This window comes from Staurois parvus, unplaced genomic scaffold (assembly GCF_062004578.1).
Source record: "Staurois parvus isolate SC_StPar_1 unplaced genomic scaffold, SC_StPar_1.0 ptg000701l, whole genome shotgun sequence".
Classification (NCBI taxonomy): domain Eukaryota; kingdom Metazoa; phylum Chordata; class Amphibia; order Anura; family Ranidae; genus Staurois; species Staurois parvus.
Window position 1 is genome coordinate 2503183 of NW_028318497.1, and position 23329 is coordinate 2526511.

Below are 23329 nucleotides of genomic sequence, written 5' to 3' on the forward strand. Positions count from 1 at the left end.
CCACTGAAATCACGTAACCTCGACCTGCCCCTGTCCTTTGGTGTTCCCTCACCAAGCGAAGTATCGCATGCTGTGGGCTCAGCCCCACTGTACAGTGAGGAAGAGCTAACAGAGGGCGGTCAGGAACGGGGGGAGACATCCACCTCTTCAGCAGCCACTGGCGAGGAGAGTGGCTCGGTAGCCGGTCTAGAGACAGGTCTGTCTCCTGACCCACACGCAGCCGAGGGGGCTAGTAGTGACGCGGAGACCCTAATTGATGATGATGAGGCTGATCGCACTTGGCAGCCTCGTCGTCATCAGGCTATTGCTTCCGCATCATCAGGAGAAGAGGGTGCCAGCTTGCCAGCGAGCAAAACAGTCGGTGGGATGCCCAGGAGGCAGCAGGGTCGCAGCAGTGTCAGTGGAGCCAAACGGCCACGGAGTAGAGCACCAGCTCCACTGCAGCCTACCACCACGGCCAGTAGTGGTGCCGGTGTGCACGGAGGAAGTAGCAGTCAGCCAGTGAGGAGTAGCGGGGGCAAAGTTTCCTACTCGGCGGTGTGGCAATTTTTCGTCAAGCCGCCCGAGGAAGTAAACGTAGCCGTATGTCGACTATGTGGCCAGAAAGTCAAGCGTGGCCAGGGGGCCAATGTTGGGACTACAGCGTTGCGTCAGCATATGCAGCGTCGCCATTCGGTGGCCTGGGAAAACCGTGATAAAGATACGGCGGTTCTGCCTGCCCCAGCCCCCGCTCCATCACCCGCTCCGTTACTTGCTCCGTCACCCGACGTCAATCGCCCTCTATCAGCCAGTCAAGGCTCCAACACCTCTGCTGAGGGGAGTTGTCGCTCGTTGGCATCTTCCGCTCGTTCAGATGCTCCTTCTCCTGCTACTCCTCTTCACGGATTCCGTCAGCAGTCTTTCTTGGAATCCGTTTCCAAGAGACAACAGTTTGCGAGCACGCACCCGACGGTGCAGAAGCTGAACGTCCTCCTGTCCAAGTTGCTGGTGCTGCAGTCCCTCCCTTTCCAAGTGGTGGACTCAGCACCTTTCCGAGAAATGATGGCTTGTGCCGAGCCGTGGTGGAGAGTGCCAAGCCGGCATTTCTTCGCCAAAAAGGCAGTGCCAGCCCTGCATTCACATGTAGAAGAGATGGTGGGCCAGTCTTTGAGCATGTCGGTCTCTGCCAAAGTGCACGGCAGCGCCGACGTGTGGAGCTGTAACTACGGTCAGGGACAGTACATGTCATTTACTGCCCACTGGGTGAACGTGGTGCCGGCACAGCCGCACCAGCAACTTGGACAGGTCACGCCGCTTTTGCCTCCACGTTTGCACGTCCTTGGTCCACCAAAGATGTCCACCTCTACCACCTCTTCTTCCGCCGTGTCCTCAGCCGCCACCCCCGTGCCAAGTCCCATTACCCGACCGGCATATCATATGTGCAGGGCGCAACGGTGTCACGCTGTGCTGCACCTGGTATGCCTTGGCGAACGTAGTCACACAGGGGAGGAACTTCTCAGTGTAATGAACAGAGAAATCGACAGATGGCTGTCTCCGCGCAAACTGAAAATCGGAACCATGTTGACCGACAACGGAAAGAACATGGTGTCTGCTCTGCGTCAAGGAAGGTTGTGCCAATGCGCCATGCATGGCTCACGTGTTCAATCTGGTTGTCAAGCGGTTCCTAAAATCCACCATCCCACTGCAAGACATCCTTAAAATGTCACGTAAACTTTGCATGCATTTCAGCCATTCCTACACCGCAAAGCACACCCTCCTTGAGCTGCAGAACGGAATTCCACAGCATCGCCTGATCTGCGACGTTGCAACAAGGTGGAATTCAACCCTACACATGTTAGACCGCCTTTACGAACAGCGAAAGGCCATCACCGATTTCCTGATGTTACAAGCGGATAAAGGTACTCCCCTGTGTAACTTAGATGTCAGCCATTGGCAGCTCATGCGTGACACCTGCCGCTTGCTCAGGCCCTTTGAGGAGGCCACGCTATTCGTGAGTTGGCAGGACTATGGGATGAACGACGTCATTCCTCTGTTGCACGTCCTGGAACAAATGCTGTTAACAATGGCTGGTCAGGGTGCGGTAGACGTGGCGCACAGATCTCAACGCCACATGACCCCTGTGGGGGCAGGACAGGAAGAAGAGGAGGAGGTAGAGGAGGACATTGGTGCTCAGGAATTATTGAGTGAAATGGGTGGTTTTTCCACTCAGCGGACAGGAGTGGAGGAGCAGGAGCATCTGGTAGAGGAGGAGGAGGAGACAGAGGACCCAGACGCACCGTGGCAGTATGCTGTGGAGATGGAGGCAGGGAGTCCCTCGCATTCCTTGGCACAAATGGCCCATAGCATGCTCGGTTGCTTGCGTAGCGACAGCCGAAAAATAACCATCAGAAAGAGGGATGACTTTTGGCTGTCCACCTTGTTGGACCCTCGCTACCGTTCAAAAATGGTGGCCTTTTTCACACCTGCTGAGAAGGAGGCCAAAATAAAGTACTATAAAAACCACCTATGTAGTCAGTTGGTCTCTGCCTTTCTGCGCCAACGTCCATCCTCAGACACTGTGGGCCCTGTGCGCTCGCGGGAATTGCTTTGTATATCTGTCGCCTTAGGGGCCGCTGTCTGGCGACATAATTTTTTGTCACTGTGTAGACATCTATTTATAGGCCGATGTTTGGCCACAAAAATATATTTAGTAATAACCTAGCCGTTCAGGCCGCTCCCTGAACACCTCAGGAATTGCTTTGTATATCTGTCGCCTTAGAGGCCGCTGTCTGAACAGCTCATGAATTGCTTTCTATATGTGTCGCCTTTGAGGCCGCTGGCTGGACAGCTGATGAATTGATTTGTATATATGTACTTATTGTCCGCTGTCCGGACAGCTCATGAATTACTTTTTATATATAGCCTTCCAAACCACTCTCAGAATAAGTCATGATATTCATGCTGTGTATAGCCTTAAAGGCCAATGGTCAATCAAGTCATGATTGTTATAGTGTGTATAGCCTTATAGGCCGCTGTCTTTACAACTTTATAATTCCATGCAGTATATAGCCCTATCGGCCACTTTCTGGCATCCAGTTGCTGTAGCCCCCATCACCACACTGTGCCACGGGCCCCTGTACCGCCTTCTCATACTGCTGCCAGATCCATCCTCTGCCATGTGCGTCTTTGTCGTCTGCTCACGCTGCTGGGTTCCAGTTTTAAACCTAGGCCTGTGTATGGCTTCCGAATACTGCTGCCTCCACCGCCACCCTGCGCCATGTGCCTCTGTCGTCTGCTCACGCTGCTGACGGCTTCCGCTTTTTAACCTAGGCCTGTGTATGTCTTCCGAATACTGCTGCCTCCACCGCCACCCTGCGCCATGTGCCACTTTCGGGTCTCCTCACACTGCTGCCAGGTCCATACTGATTCATGGCCCCCTGTACCGGCTCCTCATGAACGTGGTTCAGCGGGTTTGCATCACTTAACGGCAAATCGTTGACAAATGCTGGGACTTTCAGTGTTGTGCGCATTAAGCCAGACACCAAAGGGCAGCACAGACCTGTTATTACTCGCTCAAGCATGGCTGAACAAAACCAGTCTCTACCACAAATTGGACCCAGACCTGCTCAGGGTCTCGTAACTAGATTGCACGGAGGAGTAGAGTCCGTTATCGGAATTAAATAGACAAAACGCCACACCAAAAAGAGTGGCCATTTCCAACACTTATTCCAGAAAGAGGAACAACCCGTTTCATATACGGCCCGTAGACGTTTCACGTCTGCCACATTCAGTCGATTTAAGACGCAAGCTCCACTTCCTGTGGTCTCTGACCGTCGATATACCTTTAAGTGTCAGCTTTGAAGCTATATTCCCTCCGGAGCACTGACACTGGTGCCCTTCCGTCAACATGCCTTTAAGTTTCAGTTTTCAACCATATTCCCCACAGAAGCCAAACTCTTGGGTATCCCAGAAGCTGCTCAGCGGGTCAGGGCAATAAAGCTCCCGGTTCGCAGGTTGTTCCGTCTTATGGATGGAAGTACGACGGTATATGATCTTCTTCGCACCCACGGCATCACCTCATAGAATTTCTGCATTGCATCTGCAATCACAACGCTGACTTCCCGGATCGCCACTCAGCCATTGGACTCTTGATAGTCGTCTCCCCACGCTGCTGCTGGGGGGACTTTTTAACCTAGGCCTGTGTATGGCCTTCAATTGAAGCTGCTTCTGCTCCGCCACTCTGCCATTGGACTCTTGATAGTCGTCTCCCCACACTGCTGCTGGGGGGACTTTTTAACATAGGCCTCTGTATGGCCTTCAATTTAAGCTGCTTACGCTTCGCCACTCTGCCATGGGCCCCTGTACCGCCTCCTCTTGCTGCTGCCAGGTCCAGAGTGTGTCATGGGTCCCTGTACGGCCTCCCATTGCTGCTGACTTCATCGCCAGACTCTGCCATGTGCCACTTTCAGGTCTCCTTACACTGTTGGTGGGTTCCATTTTGTGATAGGGTGCTGTATGGCCTTCCATTGCTGCTGCCTCCACCGCCACCCTGCGCCATGTGCCTCTGTCGTCTGCTCACGCTGCTGACGGCTTCCGCTTTTTAACCGAGGCCTGTGTTTGGCTTCCGAATACTGCTGCATCCACCGCCACCCTGCGCCATGCGTCTCTGTCGTCTGCTCACGCTGCTGACGGCTTCCGCTTTTTAACCTAGGCCTGTGTATGGCTTCAGAATAATGCTGCCTACACCGCCACCCTGCGCCATGTGCCTCTGTCGTCTGCTCACGCTGCTGCCAGGTCCATACTGATTCATGGCCCCCTGTACCGGCTCCTCATGAACGTGGTTCAGCGGGTTTGCATCACTTAACGGCAAATCGTTGACAAACGCTGGGACGTTCAGTGTTGTGCGCATTAAGCCAGACACCAAAGGGCAGCACAGACCTGTTATTACTCGCTCAAGCATGGCTGAACAAAACCAGTCTCTACCACAAATTGGACCCAGACCTGCCCAGGGTCTCGTAAGTAGTTTGCACGGAGGAGTAGAGTTCGTTATTGGAATTAACTGTGAGGGACTTTTAAACCTAGGCCTGTGTATGGCCTTCAATTGAAGCTGCTTCTGCTCCGCCACTCTGCCATTGGACTCTTGATAGTCGTCTCCCCACGCTGCTGCTGGGGGGACTTTTTAACATAGGCCTCTGTATGGCCTTCAATTTTAGCTGCTAACGCTCCGCCACTCTGCCATGGGCCCCTGTACCGCCTCCTCATGCTGCTGCCAGGCCCGTAATCTGCCATGGGCCCCCGTACCGACTCCTCATGCTGCTGCCAGGCACGTAATCTGTCATGGGCCCCTGTACCGCCTCCTCATGCTGCTGCCAGGTCCAGAGTGTGTCATGGGTTCCTGTACGGCCTCCCATTGCTGCTGTCTCCATCGCCACACTCTGCCATGTGCCACTTTCAGGTCTCCTCACACTGCTGGTGGTTCCATTTTGTCATAGGGTGCTGTATGGCCTCCCATTGCTGCTGCCTCCACCGCCACACTGTGGCTCCACACTCTGGTTTTGGCCCCGTGACTGCCCAAATGAGTGAAGTGTGCGGTGATTCTAAGATCGACGGCACTCATCTGCATGTCATACTGACTGACAGTATTATTTCTCTTCCCCAGCAGACTCCAAGGGCATTTAAATTAAAGGTACAGTGTTCTGCACTAATATAAAGGCTCTCTGAAGCCTAGAAACACCCTTTTTATAAGTTAAATTCGCAGCGAATATATTCGGCTCGAAGCAAATTTATTCGGCGAATTCGGCGAATCAGCCGAACCGAATTTTTGAATAATTCGCTCATCTCTAATCTTAATGACTGAAAACTGTGCAGGTTCAAAAGGCAGACCAACAAAATTTATACTACCATAACAAAGGTTTATAGCTGGAATTAATTTTTGGTTTCGGCAAATAGCAATTTTGCATTTACTTAAAATTTCAACCAAATGGATTTCAACAATAGGCGTTTTTCCCCCCTTAGGAAGCAGTGGTTTATTTACTGGTAAAGTCTTATGAACACGATTCATAATCAGTGTGTTTTTAGGTCCATTAAGGGCTCGTTCACACTTGGCTGTTTTACCAACGCTTGCCAAATGCCCCTATAGCGCTTGGCAAGTGTTGGTCCGGCATTTGCGGAGCGTTTTTTAACGCTCCGCAAACGCCGCATGCGCGCTTTAGCGGAGGTTCCTAGGCGTTTGCCGAGCGTTAAAAACACCCCACAAACGCGTATAATGCGGTTTGAATGGTGTTACCGCTCCGCAAACGCCCGGCTGGCGTTTATGGCTCGGTTGCGACGCAGTTGTGGAGCGGCACCATAGCCTAGAATAGGAGGCTTCAACGCCTCCTGACTCGATCAGAGGCGTCCGTTTTGCCGCGACGCAAACGCTCCCGTTAGAACAGCACCATGTGCTGTAATGTGCAGAATTGGCAGAGGCGTTTGGGTAGCGGTAAAAATGCTTCCCAAACGCCTCTCTGCCGCCTGCACACAACGCTAGTGTGAATGTAGCCTTACACAGATGTTATCAAGTTTCAGGCTTATCAATCCTTAAAGCGGAGCTCCAACCAAAAGAGGAAGTTCAGCTTTAATGACTGCTCCCACGCTCCCAATTAAGGATTGGCACCTTTGGGGAGTGGGTACCCGAAATTGACAGGTATCCACTCCCACTTCGGCTGCAATCACCTAGTCCTCCCCCCTCCCTCCCTCCCTGTAGTCCTCTGGGACACGTGACAGATCCCAGAAGACAACGGGACCATTCAGAAAGTGCAGCGATACTTGCGCATGCACCCGGCTGTGAAGTTGCAAGCTGTCACAGCCGGTTGCCCAGACTGAAGATGCGGGCGCTGGGAACACAGGCCGGACGGTGAAACAGGCTGTGGGGAAGACACCACGGGATGGAGGGACAGGTGAGTGGCTGTTTTTTAAAAGTCAGCAGCTACAGCTTTTGTAGCTGCGGCCATTTTTTTTTTACAGTTTCACTGGAACTCCGCTTTAAGCTGGCTGTGTACTATTTGAAGTTCGTTAGGAACTAGCGGAAATTCAATTAGCGGGTGGCCCTGTTGGCTCCATCCTTCCCAAATTCTTCAAATGAAATGTGCAAAAGTAAGGAAAAAATTGTTGGCTGCACAACAGTTGCATCAACTCAGATGAAGCCACTTTGCAGGTATTCTGTCAGATACCAGTGGCGACTGACAGGGCACAACAGTCCAACACATTAGTTTGTCCATCCAAGCTGTACAGCGTGGGTAGAGAAATCTGTAAAAATTTTTTTGTTCAGCTCACAGGACGAATAAAAATAATCTAAGTGTATAGCCAACTTTAGACTTTTGTCATCTGTCTGAACAATTAAAGGTATGTGGATAGTTGTACTCAAAAGGAGATCAACAAAAGGTGATGCCTTTAGTAAATAATCTACTTTAACTATGTTCCGATTTTAAGGAATTTAAGCATCATTTATTGTCTTTTCCGATTTCTGTTTACTGGTGGAGTTGAGCAAAAAAACGTCAACAAACACAGTCCTTTCTGATTTGCAGCCAGTAAATATCCATTAATATCACTTGATCCATGGGCTGTCTTCTGATTTTTTTTTTTCTTAGCATATGTAAACCTTCACCTTGTAAAACAACTTATTCTGTTTAAAATAGAAATGAAAGGACAAACATGTGTCTTATGCGTCATTTAGATTGTAAGCTCCAAGGAGCAGGGCCCTCCTAACCCTCTTGTATTTAACTGTATTGTTGCTGTATTGTCTCCCGTTATATTGTAAAGCGCTGAGCAAACTGTTGGCGCTATATAAATTCTGTATAATAATAATAACAACATGTGTATACATATAAAAAACATGTTACAAATACCTTTCTTTATAAGTGATAACATGCCCTTTGTTCTCAGTTAAGAGCATAAAAGATAGGGAAGGAGATCTTCCCATTGAATGGCTGTGCAGGGGGGGTGTCAGCACAGTTCTGATAATTGGATTAGCTGCCGCCACAGTCACAGACAAACTACGCTGTGTTCTCCTACCTTTTAGCACGAAAGCAGAGGTGCTGGCAGGATAACCAGGTATTTCACACAAAGGAAGCAATACAAAGAACAGGATACTTTTTCATAAAAGTACATCATACAGCAGTCAGTACCGGGACAAGTTCATCTAGCGTCCAGGGCAAGGATGAGGAACTGCACCCCTCCCCCACTGTTAATGCATGCCATAGAATGGGTTTATGGTCCTGTATCCATCCTCTACTCCCTTGTTCCGCTGTGCCCAAAGCACCTGCTCTTCTTGCCCACCCCTTGTCCCGGCCCTGACAGCAGGCACACGAGGAATATTAAATGTTGGGTTTACATATTCTTTAACCACTTGCCCTCCTGAGGGTTTACCCCCCTTCCTGACCAGGCCACTTTGTGTGTTATGGTGCTGCGTTACTTTGACAATTGCCCGGTCATGCAACGCTGCACCCAAATTAAATTTGCGCTATACAAAAAAAAAAAAAGACTGACAATTTTGAGAAAAACACAATATTTGTGACTTTTTGCTATTAAACATGTACAGCAAAAAAAATTCAAAAATCAAATTTCATTATAAATTTAGGCCAAAATGTATTCTGCTACATGTCTATGCTATAAAAAAAATCCCAATACATGTAAAGTAATTGGTTTACGTGAAAGTTATAGCGTTTACAAATGGCGGTATAGGTACTGGCGGTATAGGCACTGTGGCGGGCATTCTGACACTGAGGGGAACTGACTGGTGTCACTGACATCTCCAGTGACACCAATACAGTTATCAGTGCTTTAAAAAAAAAAAAGCACTGACACTGTACTAATGGCACGGGGCAGGAAGGAGTTAACATGAGGGACAATCAAAGGGTTAACTGTGTGCTGGGAGCATTTTACTGGGGGGCGGTGTGTGTGGGCTTTACTGTAATCACACTGCTCTGGAAGGCTGTTCATAGCCATCCAGAGCAGTGTGCCCGAGCCAACAGGGAGGAGGACTGTTAGTAAACCATGCAGCCCTCCTCCCCGTTGGAGATCCTCGTAGTCAACGGTTGCCGGCGTATAATCACCGGACACAGGGGCGGACTGACAACTCATGGGGCCCCCGGGCAATAGGGGATCATGGGGCCCGTGTCCTTGCCCAAACTCAAAAAAGCCTATGAAAAAGGTACCAGGGGCATCTCATGGGGCCCCCTACTGACCCTGGGCCCTCGGGCGGTGCCCGAGTTTCCAAATGGTCAGTCCGCCCCTGACCGGACAGGACCTGGTGACTGACACCCACGGCCCCGAATAGAGGCACGGAGAGGGCACGCCCCTTACTCGGAAATGCAAAATCACGCATATATACGTGATTTTGTGCACCCGTGGTTCCCTGCAGCAGTATATCTGCTATAGGAGAAAAATAGAGAAGAGAGAGAAGTGCGCCAGACTAAGTGCAGTAGGATTATAACAATTTATTGCACACAAGATTTTAAAAACTCACAAAACGTGGGTAGATATCAGGCATCAAATATAAGGAGGACGACGTCATCCGGTACTGTTTGCACTACAAGTCTTTTTCTCCTCTTCCCCCCCCCCCCCCCTTCCTTACCACTGAAGCTGCATTATTTACTTGTTGTACTCCCATTACTATCATATATAATTATACACCTCAATTTCCGTTTTTTGTTCGTTCTAAAACTGGACTATTTTGCTTAAGATTTTCTGAGTGAACTTCATTTCCACCACAATTTCTCTTGCGCCAATTACATTTTCATTATATCTGCTATAGGGCAGCGAGGATGTGGTTAAGAAACTTGGATGCTCACAACACATTTGCTATTTCAGGGTTATCTGATTAAATGTTTTCATCTTCAGTGTGCAGCTCCCCCACACTTACTTGAGCCCGATCGCGATCCAGTGTTGTACACAAGAAGCGCGGCTCTCCCGGGTCTCTCCTTCCTCATTGGCTTGAGACAGCAGCAGCAGCCATTGGTCCCCACTGCTGTCAATCCCAGCCACTGAGGAGAGAGTGGGGAGCTGAGCCAAGCCACACTCTGTGCAGGGAGAGCCAGGAGCGCCAGCAGGGGACCTGAAAAGAGGATCGGGACTGCTCTGTGCAAAACCATTGCACAGAGCAGGTAAGTATACCAGGTTTGTTTTGTTTTTTTAAGTGAATCTTTAGTATCAATTTAATAGCATTTTGCAAAAGAATAATTCATAAATTCTACTTTACCTCCATGAAGTGAAAGGCAGGGATATGATGCTCTCATTAAGTCTTTGAGTAATCCATCTGCATGTTCTTGTTTATCAACAAAAATAATGACAGATCCTTTTTCCTGGTAATGCCCCAAAAGCTCCAGTAGTTTAAGAAACTTTTTTTCTTCGTCTATTACAATCTAAAATAAAGGATATATTACTTATTACTTCTACCTAGAAACTGTGCTTATTCGTAAGATCGGCAAGAACATACTTGGAAATAGCGTTAACAATATTTTGTTCTCTGTAAAACATTAAATATGCTAGAACCACATACTTGAATAATGATATAAACGTATCCACAATCAATAAAAAGGAAGTTAAATGTTCAGCAACAATTTAACTACAAAAATGGGAAATTTTAGCTTTGCTGGCAATAACCCCCCACCCCCCCCCATGCACCCTTATATAACCCCACCCACTCCGTAAGATTCCAGTTTTGTAGCAAACAATCATGAGAAAGAGAACAGAGGGGAGGGACCTGTATCCTGGACTGTACTTCAAGAAGAGGAGTTTACAGGCAAGTCAAAATTCCCAGGGATGGGCAACAACATACCCCAACATATGGAAATTGGACGGGGACACACACAGACACACACAGACACACACACACACACTACCTCCTGTGCTCAAATCCCAATAGCTTGTAGTTGCATTTATCTATCAGGTGCTGAAAACACTAGAAATTCTGAAGGAACTCTCTTGCACACTACTATATACCCTTTCCAGCAAACTTTGCAATAAAATTGGGATTTTTAGTTTGTTGCACTGTGGGTCAGTAGCCACACCTAAACCCAGTAGCTCTCCCCCACTTTGTGTCGGTTTGTCCCATATTGGCATTGTGTCCACAGTAGCATTTGCATAGGCAGAACAGAGTAGGACTGGCAAAAAAGGATTACTTTGACAGTTTGCCAGCCTAAGCATGTATTGCATGTTTGCATTGCATGTTTTGTGTGAACTATAAAAAAAATCCCCATTTTTTACTGCAAAGTTTGCTGGAAAGGGTATATAGTAGTGTGCAGAGGGTTCCTTCAGAAAAACAAAAAAGCAAGGGTTAATTGACCCAAAAATTTTTAAATGAGTGATGGCTCTTGGGGCCAAAGCTTACATCAGAGGAATTGAGATCCACCCAGTAAAATGTTGAGCAGATATGAACAGAACACCAGGTGGTGGCTTTGCAGATCTGAAAAATGAGTGATGCTGAAAGATTTAAACACTGACAGATCTGGTAGACGGGACCCTGATAGGGAAGAGGGGAACCCATTCCTTGTGGGCACAAGCCCTGGAAATGAGCCACCTGCCTGAGCCACCTAGCTAGGGTAGATATGGAAGCAGGGACCTTCAGGGAGGAAAAAAGGGAATCTTTCAGAAGAAAGATGGGGCACCTAGGTAAACCCTAACTGTTCTGATGACATCAAGACAACAGAATTAAATCTCTTGAAGTGCATAGGGGCAGTATAGAGGAAAGGAAGACTAACCTAGGGTGAAAATAAAGGACCACAAAATCCTGAGCCACCAAGAAGGAACGTGGACCGACAACCAGGGCACCACAGAGGGAAATATAAGCCTTCCAGGTGGGATAATATATCTTATGAGATGTAGACTTGCGTGCCTTCTAAATGTTCCTCAAAACCTGGCTTCAAGAGCCATGTTCTCCAAACCTGAGACAGTAAAGCAGGGTGGTAGACCAAACCCTGGGGCAGGAAGTCTGTCCAATGAGGCAAATCGCCAGGGACTGTCTGACCAGCCACATCATGTCTGCATACCATGGACTGTAGAGCCAATCTTGAGCTAACAGGATCGGAATCCCTTTGGCCTCTGCCCTGCACAGTAGGCGAGGAAGCAGCTTAAAAGGAGGAAAAGCGTAAATGAGACAATACTGGTCCTACAGTGCCACCAAAGCATTTGCTGTATCTGCCAAGGGGTCCCACGCTGTTGTCACAAACCTTGGAATCCTCCTCTTGAGGAGGAACACCAGAAGTTCCACATCCAGGGTCCACCAGCATAGGCAGATTTATTAGAACATGTCTAGGCATAGGGACCACTCCCTCTGATCCACTGTCTGGTGACTGAGGTAATCTGCCTGCCAATCCTCAACACCTGGGATGTGCACAGCGGAAAGAGCCAGAACGTGCTGTTCCACCCAGTGTAAAATGCTGGATGCCTCCAGCGCCATTGCTGCACTTCTGTCGCGTTTCCTGACTGGATCCAGACCGGGAGCCCCTGGAGATGATCCGTCTAGTGCTCCAGAGACAGCTTGAGAGCTTGCAGTTTCAGTACGCTGATGGGTAGCTGAGCCTCCTCCACAGTCCTGGACAGGCTGACATCAGTCATGACTACCATACAGTGGAGTGGGGAAAAAGACTTGCCGGTTGTAGGGGAGGAGACCGGAGTCACTAGCAGAGTGGCCCAGACTAATCTGGTTGTCCAGAGAAGCGTATCTGATGTCAAAAGGAATTCTCTCTGCAAAACTCTTGTACGGAACTATGAGTATGGGACTGCCTTGAAGGCATAAACCATAAGACCCAGAACCAGCGTACAAGACCGCAGGGAGGCCTGCTTTCTGGACATGAGTAGTTGAACTGCAATATGAAGATTTTGGAGCTTTTCTGCCAGGAGAAACACTACTGCCTGCTTCAGATTGAGACTCAGGCCCAGACACTCCAGCCTCCTGGACAGAGTCAGGACAGACTTCTTTCAGACTGGTTCAGAAACCATCCGAAGTTCTACAGGGACGCATTGTGATCTCCATGTTGTTCGTCAGTGCAGCCTGGAAGTTGAAGCACTTTGCTGCTGCAGTTCGCACCAGCCCTGGTGTGAACATCCACCTGGCAGAACTTGTGAGAGAACATGTGAACAGAGGACCAGGTGGAGATCTTGCACATCTGAGATATAGATGCTTGATACTGCAAAAGCCCAAGGGACACCAACAGACCTGGTGAAATAGCCTCTAATAGGGAAAGGAGAAACCCTTTCCTTAACAGCTTGCAGACCAGCATGTCTCCTTTTTCAGCTTTCAGTAATGAGATACTTTGACAGATCATTACTAAATCACGCAATACTGTACCCAAATTAATTTTCTATCTTTGAGAAAGGTAGAGCTCTTTTTATAATGTTAAATCACCAGTTTTATAAAATATATATTTTACTCTATAAAATGAAAAAGAAAAAAAAAAAAAAGATGTTTCCCTTTGTTTTTGTTATAAACCTTTGAAAATACAAATTTGTGTGTAACAATTGGATTTTTTCTTATTATTAACCTGTAAAATTAATTTCTTGGCGTATGCCACAGAGTAGGCTATAATCACTGCTATCTGGGTTATGCGCCACCTATACGTGAATTTACACTGGCAGACTAAAACAGACAGGAAGTCCTCCCTATATAACCCCTCCTACACAGGACGTACATGAGTTTTGTAGAAAGCAAATTCCAGAATGACGGGAGGGACCTCAGTGTTCCGTGATGTACTCCAAGAAATGGATTTTACATATAAGGAGGCAGAAAAAATCCAATTTTTTTTTTATCATACATCATGGGAAAAAGAGCAGGCTATAATCATTACTATCTGGGATGTCCCAAAGCAATACATTTGAGAAGGGGGAGACACCAATCCCAGGCACTCATTATTAGACCGAGGACCTACACCGGAGCCAGTAACACACTGTGGCCAATAGCAACATCCTCTGTTGCTCTAACATCCACTTGGTAGAAATTTGTTAATGTATGCACTGAAGACCAGGTAGCAGCCTTGCAAACCTGAGCCGACACCTGGTGGCAAACTGCCCAAAAAGCTTCTACACTTCAGGTAGAGTGCGCTATTACCCGAAAGGGTGGACCTTACCCTTCAAACCATAGGCTTGAATGATTAACTGGGGGATCCAATGAAAAATGGTTGCCTTGGATTCTGCTTGCCCTTTCCTGAACCCTTCTGGTAGCACAAAGAATTGGACCTTCTGATTTGTGCCGGCATTTTCAAAGAGACTCTGAGGACTCACAACATTGAAAGAATGCAGAAATGTCTCTTCTGGTGAATGAAGATTCTGAAAAAGAGGGTAGGACAATGTCCTGATTCAAATGAAAGCTAAAATCCACTTTAGAAAAGGAAGGATGGATAAGAAGGCAACACCACCTTATTATGGAGTAAGATTAAAAATGGCTCCCTGCAAGAAAGAGCCGCCAGCTCTGACACCCTTCTTGCCAAAGTGATTGCAATTAAATAAAAAACCAAACCAATACAAAAAAAAAACCTTTAAAGTTAATAGGACTAGTGGAGCATTGCAAATAGGTTTAAACGGCTGCTTCTGCAAGAGAGAGAACACTAAATTTAAGTTCCAAGGGCACAAGTGTGGCCTGACAGAAGGGACCGTACGAATGACCCTCTGCAGAAAAGCCTGAACCAAATAGTGCTTAGCAATAGGCCTTTGAAAAAATACGGACAAAGCTGAAGTCTGACCTTTAAATGGTGCCCAAGGCCAATCTCCACACTTGACTGGAGAAAAAAAAGAATCCTCGCAATCACATTTACTGGAATGCCATCTTTTGGCCTCAAACCAGGAAATGTAAGACTTCCAGACTCTGTAATAGAGACAGTAGGTCCGGCTGGAGTGGAAGAGCCCAAAGACTGTCCACAGCTAGTTTTACAAAATCTGCATATCAAGCCCTCCTGAGCCAGGCTGGGGCTACCAAAAACACCAGTTTTATTTCCTTCTTGAATCCTGCGCAAAAGGCGTGGCAGAAGCTGAATCAGGGGGAAGGCATTAATTAGGGAGAACTGATCCAAAGGATGCAAGTGTACAATCCAAAACGCACACGTTCCTGCGTAAAAATTGGCTGTGAGTATAAGTGGGTGCTACAGCAACCGTCGACTGGAACCGGTCACATGCCTGATGAAGGGGTCCTGCGAGACTCCAAAACATTGCCTTGCTGTAACTATGTGATCGTTCATTAAAACGTTTGTGATCCTCCGTGTGCTGGTCCCAAGGAGTCACCAGAACATCCACCCCAAATGCGTGCGGGTCCCTTGTTCTGGACACGAACTTGTCTACCTTTTTGTTGAACCTGAATGCCAATAGATCTACGTCTGGGATACCCCAATGCTGGCAAATTGCCACAAATATCTCAGTGCAGGGGCCACTAGCCCAGAACCAACTGCTGGTGACTGAGAAAATCCGCATGCCAGTACCCTACACCTGGAATCTAAACTGCTGACAGCGGAACATGTAGTTCCGCTCAAGTTAGAATGCGATTCATCTCCACCTGGGCCATCCGGCTCCTGGTCCCTCCCTGGTGGTTGATATAAGCCACAGCCGTGGCATTGTTGGACTGGATCCTGCCCGGATATCCATGCAACCTGATCGTCCAAAACGCCACAGCAAAGCAAACTGCCCAAAGTTCCAGGACATTGATGGGCACAATTTTCTCTTGCTGAGCCCACTTCTCTTGGTCTGTGGCTCCCTCCAGAACTGCCCAAAAGCCAAAAAGACTGGCAAGCAGGGAGAGCCGCCGTTACCATGGGGAAGGCGGATCGGAAAGCCGCCGCCCCACGATCGCGGTCCCCCCCGCCCGATGAGCGGTCCCCTAAGCCACAGTATCTTGGAGCTATTCCGGTCCCAGGCCTGGAGCACACTGCGGCCTCCTCCCACTCCACTCACAGAGCATCCCGCTCTCGTAGCAGGAGCCCAGCTGCCACAGAACATCCCTCTGCAGGCTCCCCTCTCACTGTGGGGGATCTTAAGGCTGCGGAACTAGACATAAAAGAGACCCTCTCTGCAGCGATTGCTGATTTGCATATTGATTTGCATATTGACATGCAGGCAGTGGCACAAAGGTTGGAAGCACTGGAAGACAAAATCATAAAACAGGATCTTGCCCTCCATGATGCGCGCCAACTGGTAGATACGCATGCTACGCATCTACGCGAGATTGATTGTCATATTGTTGGACCTGGACAACAGGGGACGGCGTCACAAGTTAAGGGTGCGTGGCGTAACAGGCGATCGAGGCGGGTCAATTACCACAAACGATCCTAACCATTTTTAACAATCTACTTGAAAGACCTCAGGAGTCGCCTATTGAGACTGAACGTCTCCACAGGGCTCTTCCACCTAAAAGCAGGGACATGGAACCCCCGTGAAATTAAATCTGCTGCCTAGGGGATTTCCGACTCAAGGAAGAGCTGTTACGCAGAGCATGAGACAGAAATTGCATTATTTTCAACGGAGCAGAAATTTAATTATTTCAAGATCTTTCACATATTACCCTTCAACGCAGAAAGGACTTATGTCCCTTGCTTGATCTACTTTGCTTCTGTGGCATAGCGTATCGCTGGACATTTCCGTTTGGTCTTTCAGCTTCACACCTGGGACGAATGGAGATTCCCGGAAGATGTACAACCATTTTGCGAGACCTTAGACATCCCAACAGTGGATCTGCCCAATTGGTTTGGGGACCTCCGTCTCCCACCCCAGACAGTGGATGACCGCATGGAAGCCCAGCCGTCAAGACACTCTGAAGGAGCGAGACATTGTAGACTCTCCCCCCGACCTCCGTCTTCACCGACCAGGCGCAGACCCACCATCGGGGATAGTCTTCCAGCATCGCCGGCTCATCGCAAGGCGATGTTCTCTTCTCTACTTCAGTGCTTTCACCGTATTTTTCCTGGTATAATGTCTGATAATTATCCTGATCCTGTCTCCCGCTAATCCTCAAGCGAAGGCCGTTTGACTTCCCTTTGTTGGGGTGCTGGGGTATGTGTGATACATAAGGCTGTATTAATATTCATGCATGCTACCTGTGATGTTTATGTTCCTACTATGTTATAGTAATTATCCGTATGCAATGTCATCTCACACTCTCAGCTGGCTGCTATCTCACATTGCCAAGCAATCTGCAGGGTACGGCGTTTAGTGACCTTAGTTGACGAGATAACGCCTCCTGAACCAATGGCCAACTCTAAACTTGACACCATTGATGTATAGGCAACTCCATCACTTTATACATAGCCCATCACGTCCAAGAGAGCTTGCTAGACCCCTTACCCCATTTGAGAAAATCTGTTCCACAGATTCCCCACAGAGACATGTGGTCTCCAAGCTATACACATGCCTAGAAAACACAAATGAAGTCACGTCTAGAAAGGCTTGCGTAGCCTGAAGTAATGACCTACAACTAAACCTGGCCTCCGCTAATTGGGTCCATGTATATGGCCATATACACAAAGGTTCCATGTGTGTTTCGACCCAAGAAAAAAATTTACAAACTGTACTCAAGATAGTATAGAGTTCCATCTTTACTCCACAGATTTGATCCTAGCATCCCCGACTCTTGCTGGAGATGCTGCCAAGCAACTGGTACACTTCTACACATATGGGGGGACTGCCCAATGCTCCAACCGTTCTGGGAAAAAATTCAATCAATAATTGCTCAATTAACAACTTACTCCCTAGTTCTATCTCCTGCGCAATTCTTACTCCTCCACTCCTCGCTCCCCTATAAAACATACTGCAAATCACTCGCTATGCATATGGTGAATGCGGCAAAACAGTGTATTCCAATCCACTGGCGCTCAACACATATCCCCTCAGTCCGGGAATGGTTTGCGCGTATAAACAAAGTTGCCCATATGGAGGAACTCATCTCTGTAGCAAAAGATTGCCCGAGAGATTCAGGAAGACATGGGCATGTTGGAGTCATTTCAAAACCACAGCCGCTTATCACCAACTGCTGCATGACTCCACCCCTTCCCCCGCTTGATCATAACTTGATGACCAATAGGAAAAAGTAATTCTTGAATAAATTTGTGCAAATGGCACAAAGGAGGCTACCATGAGGCCTAAAACTCTCACGGAGAATCTCATTGTGGGTGGTCTCTTTGACCTCAATCCTCGAGCATTGGCTCTGAGAAAAATACATTTTCTTTGCTTGACAGAAAACCTTTGCTTGGGATGTGCCCAGGACACTTTTTGGCCCAGAGGTGTTGAATGCCATGAAGAGGGATGATTCACTTAATGATTCATTTGGCAAAGAGAAATATTCTTTGGTGGAAGCAGGAATTCTATAAAGGGACTTTTTTTATTTATACAGTAATATTGGACTGCATTTATTTCATCATAATGTCACTAGTAACAAGAGGATTAATAATTTTTGGCTGCACATTTATTTACTGATCCTAGACCTCATTCACATTGGGTACTTAAGTGTACATCCATGTGAAGGGCCTTATTTGCTGGCGATCCCATTCTGTCACAGGTCCCAATTTGACAGCTGTACAGAAGTTGGTCCGTACCAGCTGTCAAACTGGGACCAGCAGCTGTGTCCTAACAGACATGAATGGAATTGCCTGAACATAGATGCACGAACACATGTGCATCCCGTGCAGGCAAATAAAAGTCCTTTCCCTGAATGTATACTTAATTACACCTATGTGAATGAAGCCTGATGTGTTTATTTTATACTATACAATTTTTTGCATTACTACTTTATATTGGTTATATAACGCTAGGTATCTTATGCACTTGAAGACCGGATAAACATACATAAACGTTACAAGTTTCAAACGGTATACTGGGATGAGGTGCGATCAGATGCTTTTTATGAAGAGATCAGGGGACACTTTTTAATCAGAGTATAGCATCAAGTCAATTAAACTCCTGGGATATTGATCTGGTAAGTTAGGTAGCAGAGGGGGTTGTTAATCAGTTTTAGATGCTTTGGTGTTAAAGAAACAACATGTGCACTAGATGGGCAACAATGAGATAACCCCCAAAATAGGAATGGTTCTACAGGTAGAGGCCACTGACAATTTTTTCCTTACTCATATTTTTTGACTATATTTCACTAGTTTTGCATTTGGATAGGGTCAGTGTCACTACCGGTAGCATGAGGAGATACCTGGACCCTACAGAGGTTGCACAGGCAGTCCAACTCCTCCAGGATGGCCCATCAATACGTGCCAGTAGGTTTTCTGTGTCTCCCAGCACAGTCTCAAGAGCATGGAGGAGATTCCAGGAGACAGGCAGCTACTCTAGGAGAGCTTGACAGGGCCGTAGAAGGTCCTTAACCCATCAGCAGGACTGGTATCTGCTCCTTTGTGCCAGGAAAAACAGGATGAGCACTGCCAGAGCCCTACAAAATAATATCCAATGCACTGGTGAGCTCAGCAACATAAAAAGGCATGGATGTCCACAGAAGACAACAGTGGTGGACGATCGCAGGATCCTCTCTATGGTAAAGAAAAACCCATTCACAACATCCAGACAAGTGAAGGGCACTCTTCAGGAGGTGGACATATCATTGTCCAAGTCTACAATCAAGAAAAGACTTCACAAGAGCAAATACAGAGGGTTCACCACAAGGTGCAAACCACTTATAAGAATAGAAAAGCCAGATTAGATTTTGCCAAAAAACATCTAAAAAAGCCAGATCAGTTCTGGAAAAGCATTCTTTGGACGGATGAAACTAAGATTAATCTGTACAAAAATGACGGAAAGAAAAAAGTGTGGAGAAGGCTTGGAACAGCTCATGATCCAAAGCACACAATGTCATCTGTAAAACATGGTGGAGGCAGTGTGATGGCATGGGCATGCATGGCTTCCAGTGGCACTGGGTCATTGGTGTTTATTGATGTGACAGAAGACCGAAGCAGCCGGATGAATTCTGCAGTGTTTAGAGATATACTGTCAGCCCAGATGCAGCCAAATGCAGTTTGATTGGACAGCGCTTCACAGTACAGATGGACAATGATCCAAAACACACTACAAAAGCAACCCAGGAGCTTTTGAAGGAAAAGAAGTGGAATATTCTGCAATGGCCGAGTCAATCACCTGATCTCAAACCCATTGAGCATGTATTTCACTTGCTAAAGGCAAAACTAAAGGCAGAAAGCCCCAGAAAGAACTGAAGATAGCTGCAGTTAGAGCCTGGCACAGCATCAGAAAGGAGGAAACCCAGTCTTTGGTAATGTCCATGGGTTCCAGACTTCAGGCAGTCATTGCCAGTAAAGGATTCAATACAAAATATCGAAAATGAACATTTTATTTATGATTATATTTAGAGATGAGCGAATCGAACATGACGAAGTGGTATTCGTTCCGAAGATTTGGAAAAATTCTATTCGCGACGAATCCGAAGATTAGCAAACTTCGGATGCACGAATCGAATTTTCCCAAAAATGGCGGCGACATGTGTGGCCACGGAGAAAATGGACAGAGAAGATGGGGCGGGGATCTCTGGGAAGGCGCGCAGACAAGGAGCGCTGACCCATAATGCATTCATGACATGTGATCGCATTAGCCAATCAGCAGCCAGCCAGCACTGTGTAATGGTGGAGCTATAAATCGCGGCAATCTTAGAATTCTCCATTAGCCTCCGGTCATTCAAGTGAGACAGACCTGTGTGTATTAAGGGACAGCGTTAGGGCCACAGAGACTTTAGGGCCACAGAATCATTACTCAGGGACACAGAATCGTTACTCAGGGACACAGCTATCAAAGAATCGAAAATTTAAAGTGACATACACCCTTTTTTTTTTGGTGGCTGTCATGCACAGTTGGTGCTGCAGTTTGCCGATTGTGCAAAATAAACTGACTTTCTGCTTCACAACCACTATTGTACGTTCAAAGAGTTAAATCCATTTACACACCGGCTGGCGGTAATATTTTTTGGGTGATTAGTGCATTCCAGTGACACAAACGTACAGTTTCCAGCCAACGGCAAGCTGCAATTGACCGATTGTGTACAATAAACTGACTTTCTTCTTCACAACCACTATTGTACGTTCAAAGAGTTAGATCCATTTACACGCCGGGTGGCGGTAATATTTTTTGGGTGATTAGTGCATTCCAGTGACATAAACGTACAGTTTCCAGCCAACGGCAAGCTGCAATTGACCGATTGTGCTAAATAAACTGACTTTCTGCTTCACAACCACTATTGTACATTCAAAGAGTTAAATCCATTTACACGCCGGCTGGCGGTAATATTTTTTGGGTGATTAGTGCATTCCAGTGACAGAAACGTACAGTTTCCAGCCAACGGCAAGCTGCAATTGACCGATTGTGTACAATAAACTGACTTTCTGCTTCACAACCACTATTGTACGTTCAAAGAGTTAAATCCATATACACGCCGGGTGGCGGTAATATTTTTTGGGTGATTAGTGCATTCCAGTGACATAAACGTACAGTTTCAGCGGGTTTGCATCACTTAACGGCAAATCGTTGACAAATGCTGGGACGTTCAGTGTTGTGCGCATTAAGCCAGACACCAAAGGGCAGCACAGACCTGTTATTACTCGCTCAAGCATGGCTGAACAAAACCAGTCTCTACCACAAATTGGACCCAGACCTGCTCAGGGTCTCGTAACTAGATTGCACGGAGGAGTAGAGTCCGTTATCGGAATTAAATAGACAAAACGCCACACCAAAAAGAGTGGCCATTTCCAACACTTATTCCAGAAAGAGGAACAACCCGTTTCATATACGGCCCGTAGACGTTTCACGTCTGCCACATTCAGTCGATTTAAGACGCAAGCTCCACTTCCTGTGGTTTCTGACCGTCGATATACCTTTAAGTGTCAGCTTTGAAGCTATATTCCCTCCGGAGCACTGACACTGGTGCCCTTCCGTCAACATGCCTTTAAGTTTCAGTTTTCAACCATATTCCCCACAGAAGCCAAACTCTTGGGTATCCCAGAAGCTGCTCAGCGGGTCAGGGCAATAAAGCTCCCGGTTCGCAGGTTGTTCCGTCTTATGGATGGAAGTACGACGGTATATGATCTTCTTCGCACCCACGGCATCACCTCGTAGAATCTCTGCATTGCATCTGCAATCACAACGCTGACTTCCCGGATCGCCACTCAGCCATTGGACTCTTGATAGTCGTCTCCCCACACTGCTGCTGGGGGGACTTTTTAACCTAGGCCTGTGTATGGCCTTCAATTGAAGCTGCTTCCGCTCCGCCACTCTGCCATTGGACACTTGATAGTCGTCTCCCCACTCTGCTGCTGGGGGGACTTTTTAACCTAGGCCTGTGTATGGCCTTCAATTGAAGCTGCTTCTGCTCCGCCACTCTGCCATTGGACTCTTGATAGTCGTCTCCCCACACTGCTGCTGGGGGGACTTTTTAACATAGGCCTCTGTATGGCCTTCAATTTAAGCTGCTTACGCTTCGCCACTCTGCCATGGGCCCCTGTACCGCCTCCTCTTGCTGCTGCCAGGTCCAGAGTGTGTCATGGGTCCCTGTACGGACTCCCATTGCTGCTGACTTCATCGCCAGACTCTGCCATGTGCCACTTTCAGGTCTCCTTACACTGTTGGTGGGTTCCATTTTGTGATAGGGTGCTGTATGGCCTTCCATTGCTGCTGCCTCCACCGCCACCCTGCGCCATGTGCCTCTGTCGTCTGCTCACGCTGCTGACGGCTTCCGCTTTTTAACCGAGGCCTGTGTTTGGCTTCCGAATAATGCTGCATCCACCGCCACCCTGCGCCATGTGTCTCTGTCGTCTGCTCACGCTGCTGACGGCTTCCGCTTTTTAACCTAGGCCTGTGTATGGATTCAGAATAATGCTGCCTACACCGCCACCCTGCGCCATGTGCCTCTGTCGTCTGCTCACGCTGCTGCCAGGTCCATACTGATTCATGGCCCCCTGTATTGGCTCCTCATGAACGTGGTTCAGCGGGTTTGCATCACTTAACGGCAAATCGTTGACAAACGCTGGGACGCTCAGTGTTGTGCGCATTAAGCCAGGCACCAAAGGGCAGCACAGACCTGTTATTACTCGCTCAAGCATGGCTGAACAAAACCAGTCTCTACCACAAATTGGACCCAGACCTGCCCAGGGTCTTGTAAGTAGATTGCACGGAGGAGTAGAGTTCGTTATTGGAATTAACTGTGAGGGACTTTTAAACCTAGGCCTGTGTATGGCCTTCAATTGAAGCTGCTTCTGCTCCGCCACTCTGCCATTGGACTCTTGATAGTCGTCTCCCCACGCTGCTGCTGGGGGGACTTTTTAACATAGGCCTCTGTATGGCCTTCAATTTTAGCTGCTTACGCTCCGCCACTCTGCCATGGGCCCCTGTACCGCCTCCTCAT

The 23329-nt window shown here is 47.8% G+C and overlaps 1 protein-coding gene across 1 annotated transcript in view; it reads right to left on the reverse strand.

The window, feature by feature from the left end:
* DDX46 (DEAD-box helicase 46) overlaps positions 1 to 23329 on the reverse strand; it is a gene marked incomplete at its 5' end in the record, with an annotated part of 198723 nt that overhangs the window by 79042 nt on the left and 96352 nt on the right. The window contains one exon of the mRNA XM_089653132.1: positions 10217 to 10379. Within this exon, the coding sequence (XP_089509258.1) occupies positions 10217 to 10379 (163 nt within the window). The remainder of the gene's footprint in view (positions 1 to 10216; positions 10380 to 23329) is intronic.